Source organism: Protomyctophum parallelum (genome assembly GCF_964188405.1).
Source record: "Protomyctophum parallelum genome assembly, chromosome: 3".
NCBI lineage: Eukaryota > Metazoa > Chordata > Actinopteri > Myctophiformes > Myctophidae > Protomyctophum > Protomyctophum parallelum.
Window position 1 is genome coordinate 11,486,884 of NC_139698.1, and position 16,896 is coordinate 11,503,779.

Sequence of the window (16,896 nt, forward strand, 5' to 3'; positions counted from 1 at the left end):
TTCACCACAATTGCAGCCTCTCCAACAATTAGACCACTAATTTTGGTGTGGCCAAGTCCAAGATGTAGGCTACAATAAAAGGGGGTGTGACAAGCCCACCTCATTACTCGCATCATGCAGATATTTGCTTCTTGGCCAACATTTAATTATTCAAAAGGCGAATCATGAACAAAATGAGGAAAAGGGATACTTATTCCGATAACCAGTCTTTAAGGGTTAGTGAGCTTTCTTCCAAGTACACAGTAAAATAATCTGTGTAGTTCATTTTAACTCTGAAAGAATATACAAAAAAGAAACACTAAAGTGTCCATTTGTACCCACACTCAGACTCCTGAGTTAAATTAACACCCAGGGTTTTACAGTGTGTAGCTGGGGTGATAAACACCCACCCGGTGGTCGCCTTTATAATTTCAACCTTAAAAAATATATAACTATTCCAGTGCTGTTGGGGTTTCGTGTGTTAGCCTGCACATCTGCACTAGGACCCTGCGGGGCAATCTCGGGGCTATAGTCAGACTCGGACTGGGGTGGGGGAGGGAGGGGGGGGATGTCATCTTCACAATCATAAGTAAGGAGGAAAAAAACAGCCCCGCTCTCCTCTGGCCAGCCAAGGGGAGTTCTTCACAGATGGAGAACCCAACACGTGACATACGCACACGCGCGGCGTTATAGCAGCTATATGAGAAAGCAGAAGCGAAGCATCAGGACCAGTTGGAGTCTCTCTCTGCCACACTATCTCTGCACAGCAGCAGCAGCGCGCGCAGACACATGCACGGCACGCACACAATCCACAGGAGAATTGACCGGCTCTCGTTCGTTCTCTCCCTCCTACATCATCATCATCATCATCCTCCTCAAAGCACACATATACGTTATTATTACATTAACAAGTTTGCCAGTTTCCACTAAAACTGTTCGGCTGGACACGTCCGGAAAACACTATCCAGGTATAAAATGGAATAAGAAGCATTCACTGATCAGCGCGTGTGGGAGAGAGAGGGAGAGAGTCAGAGAGAGAGAGAGGGAGAGAAAGCGCGAGGAAGAAACCCCCCCTTCTTGTTGTTCCTCTTCGGACCTCTGACTGTTCTGTGAAGAATAAGTTTTCATACAAGAAGGGATGCTGTATGTTCCCAGCCCGCACTTACACTCAGAGGGAACCTAAAAGTTGACCGGAGCGGATTTACTCGTATTTAATGCAGGTATGATGCCATTACCGTTACATGGAGCACGGAGCATCTTGAGACCATTACGCGTGGTGGTTGCTCTCATTTTTGGGTGTCATGTTTTGAGAGCGTAAAAGAAAATGTGCATGTGAGCCGAACGCATTGCCTTAATACTTCTGCTATTGTTAAAGAACATTAACCTTGTTTATTTTTGCCATTATTTTGGGTAGGTGTTGATCTTGTTAAAACTGTTATCATATAACCTCCTTTGTCGTTCTTTCCGCAGCACTCAAAGGGTCCCACTTGTGACTTAAGGACCAGCGCGCTTCAGAAAATGATTCTAATCGGCGGTGTGATACTATATCGCCTCTCGTTTGATGTTTGACACTTTGGGATCAAGCAAGACGCTGGAGGACACTGCATCGGAGAATCCATCCCAAGCCCCCGCTGGCACTTTTTATTCAAGTCGGAACAACAGATAAAGTCGTCCAGATGCAGTTTCGGCTGTTCTCATTTGCCCTAATCGTATTGAACTGTATGGAGTACAGCAACTGTCAGGCGCCGTCGTCGCATCGCTGGAGGCGAAACAAAAGAGGTAGGAAGGATGCATCCTGTGGGTTTAGTTCGTATGACAACGAGTAGCTATAGCGGGGACGACTCTGGACTCTGTTATCCATCATTCAATGACGACTAATAATCACATATCGTATAGTCACATATTCACAGCACTTGTAGGCTATAAGTTGACTGAAGTTGAATGAGTTCTGTAGTTGCGATGCTTCAGCTTACATAGCTACAACCACTGGCAACACAGCACTGTAAAGCATGTGTTAATTGAATTCTGAGGAGTGTTTCACACTCTTGAGTGACAAATGGACATATGTAAGCCTATATAGCTATACTTAAGTGTGCGTGCTAATGGAATGCTTGCCTATATTGGCAGTAGACGACTCCTCCAGTCTCCACTATTTAACTTGGATAGCCTACTTGACTGACAACACTGACTTGTTCTGTGAGTCGCCTGGGAGATATTTCAGAATTTAGGAAATTTTGTATTATTAGCCTACCTTCGAAAAGGTATCTGGTGTTTAGCCTGGTGATTCCAAACAGTGCGTAATTTGCAATATGTAGTGTGTTTGCTCACAATAATTAAAATTGCAGTGCAGTCGAATTGAGGACGTGGTGTATAGTATATAGGCTATAGCCTTATGGTTTATACTGATGAAACACGTTCACTTTCCTTGTCGCCTCAACCTGTCCGCCAATAATTGCGCGCGGTTATCAAGGAACGCGCCATGTGTTTATTAGATGTGATTGAAACTGTTTCAAATAATGTGTAAGCTTAATGTCCTTCTTGGTCCATATAATGCGATGACACGTGGGTGTTCTTTCGGAATCCCCTTCCAGTGTCTTATGTCCATTTTAGCAGCCATTTACAACTACGACTCCTAAAGCTGGTTTTAATTGATCTCATAACCACTTTGAACTGTTGGTAGGCAACCCGTATAACAATCGCCTTGGGGAAGCGCAGGACCATTCAGCCCCTTAGTAAATACTAGCCTATACTACTCGGGAATGAATGAGTAGACAGCGGAATTAAACTGCCGGCTGTTGCAAAGCCCCTTTGTGGGCTACCAGTGGCAGTGACATAATCAAAGTCCTTGGTGCGATGACGAAAGTGCCAGTCGATCTGAATTGCGCACTGGGCTATACACACTATAGTTAGTAATACTCCAACTCCACACAGCAGTTGAGTATACAGTCGGTCAACGCGTCTAAATTCTCATTTTTGGTTTGCTTGTAAAATGTAAGGCAATCACAGATTTAATCATATGCACTGCGTGCCAAGGGAACCTCCACACTCTGCAAGCCATCCACTGCCCATCTGCAAATAATCAGGCAATCACTGCGGGGTACTGGCACACACACGTTTTTCTGCTCCTCTATTTCTCTCAAAGGATTGTATATGATTTCAGATGGTAATACTAATATAAATTTGTTTGTGATATATTTTTCTTCTCACTCAAACTGGTTAAGTTGAGGGTTTTAGGCCTGGCAGACACTGACACAGTCGTTTATATATGGGTCCACAGTATATAGTTTTTGCAATCCTTTCCCTGGTGGGTTTGGGTGTGCTGGGTATAGATGTGGAGATGAGATCAAGAGGTTAATTTACATATTTGACCTATAAAGAAGAGCTCTAGACTGAGCATTACACATTTTTAGCAGATTGAAGGACTCTTTCTTAAACTGTGCATTTCACTTGTCAAGCTAAATCCTGCAGGAACAACAATGTACAGTCTTGTGGCCTGATAACTAATGTTGGACGATGGGGTGTGAGCCAGGTGGAACACAACACTGGGGCCAAAAGTGGCATTTTAGAAAGTGCATGGTGGCAGTCGGCCAAGCGCTAGTTTTTTGTGTTGGCTTCCTTCCTTTATTTATCATGGTTTGTGTTGAGAAAAGCGTGTGTGAGAGCGATCACTGTTCAATACGTTCTGAATATTTTTCTTGCCCTCAAGGTTCCTGTGACAGCTTTATATACAGTCTGTCTGGCACGCATACGGGCCTATCCAAATCATTCAGGAGTGTTGAGTCCCAGACATTCTGAAACTAAATTTGAATTTGGCCACGCTCTGCTCCCCAGGCTATACCTATTTTATGCATAGCAAAACACGCCCTGCATGATTTAACAAATGGCTTTACCTTATAGGTATAGGGTGGCTGACTAAACATAGTTTTTTGTGTCATTGATATAGGCGGCTGGATTTCACGTGAGGTGTAAGGGAACGTATACTTCCATTATAATGAGGGGATGTCAGGAGAGAAGAAACAGCTAGTGCAAATAACTAGAAGCCACTTAGACCATATGAGGGAAGCCTATAGATTGGGATCACTGTGGTTTTCTGGGCTGATCTTGTCTTACAAGCTAACATAATACTGCATGGCATGACCCTCTGTTGGTCCTCTGTTCTTCTGTGGTTAATGTTTTTGAATGGTTTTCTATTTTTTTTTAGTCTGCAAATAAAACAGATGAAAAAACATATTAAATTTACACCTCCTAACCCCCTGGCCCGCAACAGTAAAAACGAGGAAATCATGCCAACGAGCCCTGCTATGATATCATTGGTAGACTCAGGAGTATTACTTTTCATTTTTATTCTCTGGCTAATGATGCCACCTGCTGACTACATAAAATCAGGCTGGGAGTACCAACGTTGCCTGAAGGAACAGAGAGATACACTGTGAGGCCATGCTGTCAAAGCCAGTAATGATTAGGTAATAGACTAATAGTACTCAACCTGGCAAACAACCATGCAATCCTATTAACCCTTCACTTTCTTTTGTCAAATGATTCTCTGCATACTTAAGCTAAAGAGCAATACAAAAAAACACTGGCATGTGGTACATACATTTTTATGAATCTGTTTTTAAGTTATTACAGTATGTCTATCTTTTCTGAATATTTTGACTGTCAGGTAGATCGTTAACTGCATTAGAGTTAACTTGTGTGTGAAGAAACTGCATGGATACATAGCAGGCATTTTCTTTCAATTTATTTTCAAATACAAACCGACACTAGTCTGACTTTACAGATAAAAGAACCATTTGGTTATCATATAAGTTCACTATACGGTCAGTGTGTGGGTTTTATGTTTATGGCCAGATTGTACAGCTGATGCAGTTCGTTTCACTTGCTAGAAAAGGAGTTGCCATATTTCATATTTTGAGGTTATCACAATAAATGATGTCAACATTATACATTTTTTTTATTTACCCAGATGATTGTCTGTTACAAGATTAAAGTTCATGTTAATATTAAACAAAATTAGTTTAGCAAAAGAGTTGGAAAGAAACTTTAGCTTGAGGCCTTTTACATGACTTTGTGATGTGTTTGGATTGTGATGAAGGAGTGGCAAAAATGCACGTGGCAATTCTGACAAATTTGCGTTCATAGTCGAATGAATATCTATGGTTTTGTGAGCCCACATATTGCATTTGACAGAATCTCAGGAGCACAGGGAGGACCTGTGCCCCTCTCCTCCCGCTCTCGTTTCTCTCCATAAGCGATAGACATCAGGCCTTTATACGGAATGTGCTGAAAGCTTTCACAAGGTCCCAGGTTTGTCGGTTTAAGTGTTAATGTTGGATTCTGTTACTCTAGCGCAATGTAATATGTTGATTAAGTGCCTGACAGGAAAAGAGAATGCTCCAATAAGCCTGTGTTAAACCACCCTTGCCACTCATGCCTTTGGAAAAAGTGAAAAAGCGCTGCAGATGGCATGTCTTTTAACAAGGCTTTTGCACATGATGCCACTCTAATCCGCAGGATAGGAGCTCTGTGTGTGTGTGTGTGTGTGTGTGTGTGTGTGTGTGTGTGTGTGTGTGTGTGTGTGTGTGTGTGTGTGCGCACATGCACGTGCACGTGCCTCACGACCAAAAAAAAGCAGTGTGACTTTTTTCTTTTATTCCACAGTGCTTTTCTGGCCGGTTCTGAGAAACCCGGTACAGTGTGCATCAGGTCGTCATGGTGCCAGCCGGGCCCATGTGATGATCGTTTTACGGAAATGCTGAAAAGTGATCCGAGGTCCGCGGTGTGGAATAGCAGTAGTCCTTGGAGCTTGTGCTGCTAGTGGTGAAGGGGGGCTTTTAGGGATGAGAGTGAGTGCGGGCGGAGTGGTGGTGGTGTGGAGGGGGGGGGGGGGGGGGGGGGGGGGCATATTTAAGCAGATCAGCTGGAAGTGGCTGAATGTGAACAGCATCACCTGAGAGGGATTACCACTAGCCAAGGCCTGACCTGAGAACAGGCTACAGTGTCAATGAACAGAGGTCTTTCTTTCTCTCCCAGGCCCCATCATCAGATCAGCCGAGCTTCTTTACGTGCATGCACAGGTCTCCGTGGTGTGTGTGTGTGTGTGTGTGTGTGTGTGTGTGTGTGTGTGTGTGTGTGTGTGTGTGTGTGTGTGTGTGTGTGTGTGTGTGTGTGTGTGTGTGTGTGTGGGTGGGTATGTGTGAGAGACAGAGGCAATGAACACATGAAAGGTATATAGATTAGATGGACAGGTAGCCTTATCCACATGACCCATAATGTCTCTATTCCTGGTCATAATAGGCGTATAGTCTCTCCAGACAGACGGTTGACTCACACCATTTCCAAATGTGAAGAGGGCGCTGCTTTTCCTTTCTCTCGCCGATGGGTTCCCTTCCCAGATTGTAATTGGCGATATATGGAGATCCCTGATGTCATCAATATTAAGCCCATATATGGAGATCCCTGATGTCATCAATATTTGCCAGAAACTCTATATCTGACCTCAAACCTCAAACCCTTAGATCTCCATATATGGAGCTGACCTGTTCTGACATTCCATATGTTGATCCTTCCCCATCCATTCTTCCTCTTTGATGTCTCCCTTTTGAAACATACCAGATCTACAAGCTCATAGCGCAGCACCACCCTACGAGCTTGTAGATCTGCTATTTATTTTAAATCGTGAAAATGTGGTGGATATCTTTGAATATATTCTTTCAGAGCGAACGTTTTTAACTCTGGGGGGGGGGGGGGGGGGGGGGGGTGTCCGTGGAACAACATATGTTGTGGCCAATTACATTACAATTTTGGGGTCCTTGACATGAAATATTGAGCACCGCTGATATAGAAACATAGGTATTTCAGAAAACTGTCAGGATTTAGAAGACATGTTTTTCATTTCGACGTCAGGTCTAAATAGTGTAATATATAGCATATGTACATGTCTGTGCTGTATTTGGCATATCACATATTACTGTAGGTCTGATTCAGCTTCTGAACTGCCTGGAAAGACTACTATAGTACCCTGTTTGACCTACTAACCCATGCATGTCAGTGCGGCCTGTAGCGGAGCTCCCTGCTCTAAGTCACAGCAGTATCAGATGAAGCCAGTGAAAGGCCCCTTCAGTGCGCCGATGCCACGCAACGCTGGCGAGAAAAACCCAGCAGAGGAATGAACATGCAGTGGCATGAACTCTCTAGTCTATAGGGAGCCAGGATTCTCCAGGATACCACGTGACAAACTGCGGGTTATCTGTCTCTATTTTTCATTGTCTTCCCCCTCGCCCACAACAACTGTTGTCTGTTCACCCCTCTCTCTCTCTCTCTCTCTCTCTCTCTCTCTCTCTCGACTCTCTCTCCCGCACCCAATAAACTCAATTAAGTCTAATTCGTTTATATTTGCCCCAAAGATTCTTCATTCTATGCCAAGACACTGGATTTGTGAGTTGAGTGAAGAGCGGTTCCTGTTTTCTGCTCTTAAGGGGCGATGTTTAGGGTGAGATTGGAGACTGCGGAGGATCCATTTCACAAGAAGGCTAGTTTGGTAACACTTCTGCGCCTTTCCATTTATCACGTCACAGCGGAGAAACATTCGCTGTGTGTGGATTTGTTCCCTTTTTCTTTAATACACAAGGGGATCTTCTCTTCCACCCTCAATCATTGTCATCAGAGGATCCCATGTGCTGGCAACGCTAAATGCCAAACAGATGTTTTTCTTTCAGGCTACATTTTTTACCATACTGTAAAAGTTCATTTTCGGAAATGTGAAATAAAAAAGGACTTATTACACAAATCTCATAATACGCTCCATATTTCCCCATGGTGATTGGAAACTCCAGAGTAGCAGACAAAAGGTCCAGTGTCCCTTCCGAGTGGGAGGGAGGTTTGGTAAGCCTCACCTACGCTATTCTCTCAATAGCACACTTGCAGAGAGCAATTACACCTTAATATGTTTTCTTATAAAGCTACTAAATATGGCCAACCAATTTGGTTCGATTTTCTCAAGTTTATTGGGCTGTAATAAATCTAATATGTTAATCATTTCTAAGTGGTAAATGAAGACAAAAAATCAACAACACAAAAGAAGCATATATATATTATTATTATTATACCTGTATAAAATAAAATCACAGGTGGGAGAGCTGCCCATGGCCAGAAAGGCTGCCCCCTAGACTCACACTTCAGAAAGAGTCTAAAGAACTATGTATGGTAACTCAGAGAGTGTAAAAATGGACCTTTACTGATTTGTATTAATCGAATGGACCCTGACTCATTTGCTTGGTGAGTGTTATATTGTTGAGTTAAATGTTGACTGAGGAGTTGTTGCTGCAGATGCGGGTTAGCCAGGAACATTCGCCAGAAACAGCTGATCTACAAGCATGGCGAGGAGATTTGGTGTAGAAGGAAACAAGTGCACATTACTCACATTACTCGGCCTCCCTGGGAAAGTTTATGCCAAGGTACTAGAAAGGATGGTCGGGCCGATAGTCAAACCTCAGATTCAGGAGGAGCGATGTGGATTCCGTCCTGGCCGTGGAACAGCTGACCAGATCTATACTCTTGCAGGGATCCTGGAGAAGGCCTGGGAGTATGCATATCCGGTCTACGTGTTTATGTCTATGTGTTTTGTGGATTTGGAGAAGGCATATGACCGAGTCCCCCGGGAGGTCCTGTGGGAGGTGCTGCGGGAGTATGGGGTGAGGGGGACCTTGTTGAGGGCCATCCAATCTCTACACCCAAAGCGAGAGCTGTGTCCGTGTGCTCGGGAGTAAGCCAGGTGGGGGTTGGCCTCCTCCAGGGCTGCGCATTCTCACCTATCCTGTTTGTGATTTTCATGGACAGGATCTCGAGGCAAAGTCGTGGCGGAGAGGGTATTCGACTTGGTGAGCTAAGGATTGCATCACTGCTTTTTGCAGATGATGTGGTCCTGATGGCACCATCGGTCCAAGACCTTCAACTCTCACTGGATTGGTTCGCAGCCGAGTGTACGGCGGCTGGGATGAGGATCAGCGTCTCCAAATCTGAGGCTATGGTTCTCAGCAGGAAACCGGTGGATTGTGCAGTCCGGGTAGGGAATGAGGCATTACCCCAGGTGAAGGAGTTTAAGTATCTTGGGGTCTTGTTCACGAGTGAGGGGAGGACGGAGAAGGAGATCAGCCGGAGAATCGGAGAGGCAGGGGCGGTATTGCGGTCGCTGTACCGCACTGTTGTGACGAAAAGAGAGTTGAGCCAGAAGGCAAAGCTCTCTGTCTACCGAGCAATCTTCGTTCCTACTCTCACCTATGGTCATGAAGTGTGGGTCATGACCGAAAGAATAAGGTCGCGAATACAAGCGGCCGAAATGAGTTTTCTCCGACAGGTGGCTGGCATCTTAGAGATAGGGTGAGCCACTGCTCCTTCGCCTGGAAAGGAGCCAGTTTAGGTGGTTCGGGCATCGGGTTAGGATGCCTCTCGAGCGTCTCTGTAGGGAGTTACTTGATGCACGTCTCACTGGGAGGAGACCCCGGGGCAGACCAAGGTGCAGATGGAGGGATTACATCGACTCACTGGCCTTGGAACGTCTCGGGATCCCCCAGGAGGAAGTCACTAATGTTGCTCTGGAGAGGGAAGTCTGGAGCTCTCTAGTGGAGCTGTTGCCCCCGCGACCCGACTACGGATAAGCGGTTGAAGATGCATTGATGGATGGAAACAAGTGCAGACCAAGTTCAGAGCCAGCTCAGGTCCGTTTGACTAAGTAAGAGGGTTTAAGTGGTTAGGAGACGGAGGGCAGTCAGGGAAGATGCTTTAGGGGCTAGTGTTGTGTTACTGCAAAAGGCCACATATCTGCTCCTTGTTTTCCATGTCAGTGTGTGTTCGCTGCGCAGAGCCTGGTACCTACTTTGGATCGATCTGCGAGGCCTGGTAACTTGAAACCAGGAGCCCTCTTGAGAAAATACACAACTCTGTGTAGAAGCAACAAACACACGCACGCATAACGCGCGCACACACACACACAGCGGCAGCGCACACACAGACACACACACGCACGCACGTGCTCGCGCACGCACACACATGCACACACACACACACACACACACACACACACACACACGCACATACATACGCACACGCACATACATAAACACACGCACACACACAGGCACGCACACAGGCACGCACGCAGACGCACACACACACACACACACACACACACACACACACACACAGGTCCTCAATTGCCATTAAGGGGTATCTGCATCCGTGCCTGTTGGAATGGCTGCTGCCATAGCAACGGGGGTGCTGTGATCCAGAACATGAAGCTCTAACCCCCCCCCCCCCTCACCACCACACACACGCACCCCCAGCCCCCCCAACTCCTTAACACTCGACAGATGGACATGCCTCCCTTTTTCCCCCCTCTCTCCGCTTTTATGGGACCTCTAATTATGCTTACACGCCACATCAAAATAAGGCTCAGCATGCAATGCCTTCGGTATGGAGAGGAAGTGAGCTGGTCAGATGCAATAAAGAGTCTCTCTGGGGTGTGCGTCTGTAATTTGGGGGTCCCACTGTGGAGTTTGGGAGAGGTAAAGGTGATCCAACATGCTCGCCCTGCTGCCCGGCCGGCCGGCCGACACCACCGACTCCCACCCGTCGACTCGACGGTAAGTCTTGAGGAATGATGAGCACACTGGGAGAAATAAACAGAGAAGGAAGCCTGGCGTGCTAAAGGCGTAGAGGCAACGAATACATTTGGAAACACTTGGAAAAACCAGAGGAGCGCTTGATTGATCCTGTCTCTCTGTAGGCGATTTATCCGTAATGTGTTTGACGTGATAAATCAAGTATACGCCCCACCTTAAGTATATAGTGTTCATATATCTCAAAACCTTTTTTTCTTCTTCACATGAGCCCTCTATGAGGCTGAGTCTGCAGTCGGTGAGGCTTTGTTATGGTTTTGGCTGAGGCCCGGACTGGTAATTGGGCACACTTGGACTAAATAAGGACTGGCCTTTGGATTTAGCCTTGGACTAGAGCTCTGAGTGCTACAATGCCTAGGGCTTACGTGGGATTTAGAAGCGTGGAATCGTGTTGAGATCGGGGCCGTGCTTCTATCTCTTGGCTCTCGGGCCTTGTGGTGTGAGGAGGGGAAGGCCTCATGGCTGCCTGCGGAGTGCAGAAGCACCCAGTGTGTTTTTAATCAGGCCCGGGGCTGGTAGTCATTAGTGGGCCCCGATTCTGAGCTCATTGTCTCTCTGACTCCCTCTGCGGAGGGAGTGAGAGAGAGAGAGAGAGAGAGAGAGAGAGAGAGAGAGAGAGAGAGAGAGAGGAAGAGAGTGAGAGAAAAAATGAGAGGGAGAGATAGCGTGCATGTCAGATGTAAAGAGGTCTTAGAGGGTCATCCCCTTTAGATTTATGTGGTCAAAGCAGAGGGGAGTAGAGAGGAAGAAAGCGATGGGAGAGGGAAAGAGAGAGAGAGAGAGGATGCAGCATACGGTCGGAAGAATGATTGAATGAGACATACAGTACATCCGTCTTTTATCAGGATAAAGCAATAAGATGGAACATCAATCATGTAATTAATATCGCAACTGGAACAACCATCCTGTCTGCCTCCGTCAGGAACTGCCTCCCATCCCTCCAGACCGGTGGACGTGGATGGGATTACCTTGACCTGGTTGTGCGCAGCTGTCACTGCATGGGGGGGCGTTGTGTGATCAGCTCTAGGTTCGTCTCTAACGGTCCATGATGCTTTCTCTGAGGATTGCAGTCATTAGGGTGCAGTCTGACAACATTCTTATTGAACTGAGCTGCTCTCTCTCTCTCTCTCTCTCTCTCTCTCTCTCTCTCTCAGGGCCCTAGCCCTAGTATTGGGCCCAGCCCTGTTCACTGTAATATTGTGCATGACTGGCTCAGTCGTGTGGTTGCAGCCTTTGTTGTTGTTTGTCTTGCTGTTGTCTATGTTGACTCAAGGCCATGCACATTTTATGCACTTGGTTCTGGTTGCATGCCAAAGAGAGCCTTAGACGCACGCACGCACGCACGCACGCACGCACGCACGCACGCACGCACGCACGCACGCACGCACGCACGCACGCACACACACACACACACACACACACACACACACACACACACACACACACACACACACACACACTGTACATAAAAAGAGAGCACTCCTCTGTCCTCGTTTGGGATCTGTTAAGTATAATTTGTCGGGGGAATTTGCAAGCTGTATTATGATTTTAACATAACACATCTTTAGGTTCTGCCTCGTCACAGACAACCTCAATTGTGGTGAGCCTTTTGCATTCCCTGCCCCATTAGGGTTTTCTTGCTAACCTTGTTTTAAGGTCCAAACAATGAAACAAGACTGCGGTAAAGATGAATGCTAAAGAAAAAGTAAAAACTCGTGGAAGAAAATAGTCCATTAACATTTCTCACATTCCTTTGCCCTTTTTTTTTTCTCCCTACGGTTATGCACTTGTATTACATCTTGGCTGGCTTCTCCTTAACTGGATATTATTTTATTTGAACCCGAGCCAGGTTTCAGGAGCACCGTCCTTAGCTGTGTAAACAACTGTCACCGGCAGGAGTCATAACTAATAGTTCTCTGCAGGCAGGGGTCACATGTAGTTTACATGTTTACCAGCTAATGGCTTCAGAGATGGTACTGCCTGGGTGCCGTAATGGACAGTAGCCAAATTTCATCTGCGGCTGGTTATCATCATCAATGGACAAAAGCACACATACACGCACGCACAGTCGTGCACATAGGTATACGTGAACAATAATATTATCGTCACTGTTCGGTAGAAACCTTGTCTTTCCTTTTAGTATATATTCATGAATTAATGCCATATTTTTGCACTTAAAATAGTCAATCTACAAGCTCACAACGCGGTGATGCAACGACATATCATGAAATGTGCTTCTCACCTAGAAATTAATTCCAAAAATAGGGATGCCAGATTGAAAGTGGTTGTTTTCTGTGCCTGTCTTTGGGTTTTATGAATATTGAAACAATTAAAAGCATTAACAAGTGCTAAATAATAACCACAGCGGATACTTTATAGTTCTTGACAAGTAACGGTTTTGGGCATATACAGTACAAGGGTTCCGCCCGACAGTGACAATATCCTTAGAAACAACGGTTATTAACATGGGTCGTCTCACAGAGGAATCCATCAGCTGTTAGAAAACACACGGATGATCATTTTGTAAAATGATGGCTGGCACTCCTTATTGGGAATGTCTGACTGTTCAATGAAAACGTCTTCCCTGGTTGAATTGTTATCACACAACTCTCTAACGGGGCTTTGCTTTAACCCATTTTAGGCGTGAACCTCTTTTGGTGTTAGCATTACGTTATGCTTTAGCTATTTAAAAATAGCAGATCTACAAGCTCACGAGCTTGTAGGTCTGCTATTTTTGAAAAATCTAAGAACGACTGACAGAAACATAGCTTTTTCAGAAAACTGTCATTTTCAAACAGACATTTTTAGAATCTGATCTCAGGTCAGAATGGGTGAACAGCAGCTACGTGAAAACCCTATTTGTTGCTGGTGCCGCGGCATGTAGGCACCTGTGAGGCAGAGGCTAATGCATCCTAGTTTGAGACTCTGACTGCTGTGTCTCTTGTAATCATACACTTAGGCATTTCATGCCACCCAAGGCTTTGGATGGAAGCCTGAGTCCTAATTCAAAAAGTCCCTGTATCACAATATCCAACGCCCTCATTTCTAGTTCTCTCATGTACTGTACCTGAGCTCACTTCATGTTATCCTGCCTATAATAGAATAGCACCTTTACACGTTTCCAAATCCAGAAGCATTTAGCAGTAAGTGCACATTAATAGAGGGATGCTAACTGTACACACATGACAGTCATCAATATGTTTTACTTTTGTTATGCTCTGTTATTTTCTCAGTTTCTTTGGCCTGCAAAATATGAAAGCATTGATCCTTTGCCACCACATAGTTATACAAAAAAAAGAGAGGTTTTATCCCAAATGACTCCTTCGGAAGCTCATTGAGGATGTGGTATGTCTGTGTACTGTATGCATGATGTCTGCATGTCTGCACAAAATCACATTACAGCTTTCAGAACTGTGACGTTTTACATTTAAAGAGCTGGATTAGTTATTTCCCATTTAATCCCTACTGTAGGTCTAATACGTACATAGTAGTTATTCTCAACCTTTTTACTTGCACAAGCAGAGCGCACAAGTAAGGTGGTTTATCTGGCGCTTTGAAGCGTATGCCGTCGTACATATACTGATTTCGAGAGTGACGTAATGAAGATATGTATCAATGCCGGGTGGATTAAAGGTAATGCCTCTATGTATACATGTATGTAATCTGAAACCTATATATTACGTCACCATCGAAAGCCGGTTATATCCCGTCATTGACCGTAATTCTACGTCACCATTGACGGCCAGTTATAACCCGACTTTAGTATTTCATTTCAATGTTTTACAGAGAGGCTGAGATTTGAAACTTCGTAGCGGTCGACAGTAATTGTGCGCTCTGCTTGCACACTAGTAGGCCATTTATTCCCTACTAACCCGGGCTCGCCCAGAGTTAGTGTCGAAGTGTCCTTGAGCAAGACTCTGAACCCCTAATTGCTCCCGATGTGGAGGTTGGTGTCTTGCATTTCCTCTGCCATTGGTGTGTGAATGTGTGTGTGAATGGGTGACTGTAATGCACAATCTATAAAGTGCCTTCGATAAAGGCGCTATATAAATGCACCATTTACCATTTACATACCTGTAAGCATCCATTTGGTTCCCATAATATTAATCATTTAGCTGGGGACTTAATTGAACCCCTTCAAGGACCCCTGGGTTCTCAACCTGTGGGCCAGGACCACTAGGGAGGTCCCCATATGTTTTTTGGGAGGTCCCCAGATGACACTGAAGGGACAATTTGAGGAGTTTTAAGGCCTTTTAATTGCAAATAAGAAAGAAAAAGAAGAAAGACCATTACTGCATCAAAAGTAATCAACAATGAACAACACAACTTTAAAAACTGGTCAAACATTGGCCAAATTGTCAAATAATATATAAGAAAGAGGCAAATATTGTGAAACACAGGGTGTTGTGAGCTTGTAGATCGGCTATTTTCACTATATTTATCTATAAGTCAAACAAAAAGGAATGCCCCACAGTCCTACAATTCCAAGTGCTTGTCAGGGTGTGTGGGTCCAGAGTTCAAATATGATTATTTTGGGGGGGTCGTGATCTGAAAAGTTGAGAACCACTGGTCTAGAGTGTGTGTTTGGACCTCTGCTTTTACAAGCCGTGCGTGCAAGAAACTAAGATTATTCATTGTGTCCTAAAACGATTCCCACTAATCCTTCCATCTTAATTGGACCAGAATCAGCCCCGGCTTGTTCTGACCGAGTCGTGATTGACATCGAGCCGCTGCCTGACCCAGATGTGTGGCTGCAGAACATCTACGCCAAATGATCCGCATACACGCTCCATGTATTTAATGCCTTAATCGCCCCAATCGTCCGCTAATGGCCTGCCCCATTATTCACATAAGAAACAGGTTCCAGTTAAGCGAGGGGAAGTAAAGCAGTGCTGTGCAGGTTTCCCGTGAAGCATCTAGTGTAGATCTTGGACTCGGCCCAGGGAGGGGTGTGTGTGTGTGTCTGGTGGGAGGGGGGGCTAAATGCTTTGATGTTTGGTTTTCATGGGCAGGCACCATGTGTGAAAAAGGGAGACCGTGTCTCATCTCTCCCCCCGCGGAGCAATCCACTTTTGACCCTGGCGATCACCTCAGATCTCCCCCTGGGCCTCCGGGGGCCGAGCAGGGGTGTGAGGTTGTATCTTGTTAAAGGGTCAATGAGGTAGAACTGTGCGTGGCGCGGTTCATGTTCGCCCCACTCCCTGGCAGGAGGGAGAGAGACAGAGAGAGAGAGAGACAGAGAGAGAGAGAGAGAGAGAGAGAGAGAGGGGGCTGCAGCGGGGGTGGGTGGGTATACTCATCTCGACTCTTGTCAGAGTCCCGGCGTGGGAGTATTTGTTTGGATGTGACTTCGTTTGTATTGTGATGCATCAAACGGACTTCCCATCTGGATTCTAGAGGCTTGTTGCTGCTGCACCCCAAAAATTCAGAGTGTTCATTTAACTCTTGGGTGTAAAAAAAAAAAAAATCACCTTTGAGGGTCCAATTGAACAGTTTCAGAGTTAAATTAAGACTGGGGATTCCGTTGCGTATAGGCTCTCTCTGGCAGCCGTGGGACGCCACATCCATCATCTCCGTGTGTTTTTTAGGTGTGTGAGCTGAAGGCTGGAATGGGTTTAGCTGAGGTGACGGGGGGGAATGGAGGGAGCCGTGCTACATGGGGTGCAAATATTCCAAGCATGCCTGCACGCCTTGTCCAACTGATCCTCACTGGTGACGTCCACTGAGAGAACCTATGGCCAAGCCCCACTTTAACACCCTCTCTATACACTTGTGCACGTGTGTGTGTATGTGTGTGTGTGTGTGTGTGTGTGTGTGTGTGTGTGTGTGTGTGCGTGTGTGTGTGTGTGTGTGTGTGAGTCAATTGTGTGTGTGTGTGTGTGAGTCAATTACTAGACTTCCAGCACATTGAGCTACAGGTGTGAAAATTAGGTGTGAGGTTTATGTGTGATAAATTACGAACAGGTGTGCTAATTTGAGCCACCCCACCTTTTCCTCGGCTCACCTCTCCCTCACTCTTCTGACGGAAAGACACATTTCTGGCCCAGCGTGGGAGAGGAATTCGGGGGATGTATATCCAGCGATGTACTGTTAACATTGTCCCATGTTTTTCTTTATCCAAAACCGAACAGCGACCAGGTCTCTTTCATTATGGTTTGGAATGTTCTATGCACTTACAATAAGAACGAAATATTTTTTGTTTTAGATGCTATAAATGTCAATGTGCAATTGTAGTGTGTCA

The 16,896-nt window shown here is 45.5% G+C and overlaps 1 protein-coding gene across 1 annotated transcript in view; it reads left to right on the forward strand.

Moving 5' to 3' along the window:
• Positions 1–628: 628 nt before the first annotated feature.
• rspo2 (R-spondin 2) overlaps positions 629–16,896 on the forward strand; it is a 66,994-nt gene continuing 50,726 nt past the window's right edge. The window contains exons 1-2 of the mRNA XM_083760527.1: positions 629–1,199; positions 1,450–1,758. Of these exons, the coding sequence (XP_083616653.1) occupies positions 1,656–1,758 (103 nt within the window). The 5' untranslated portion in view covers positions 629–1,199; positions 1,450–1,655. The remainder of the gene's footprint in view (positions 1,200–1,449; positions 1,759–16,896) is intronic.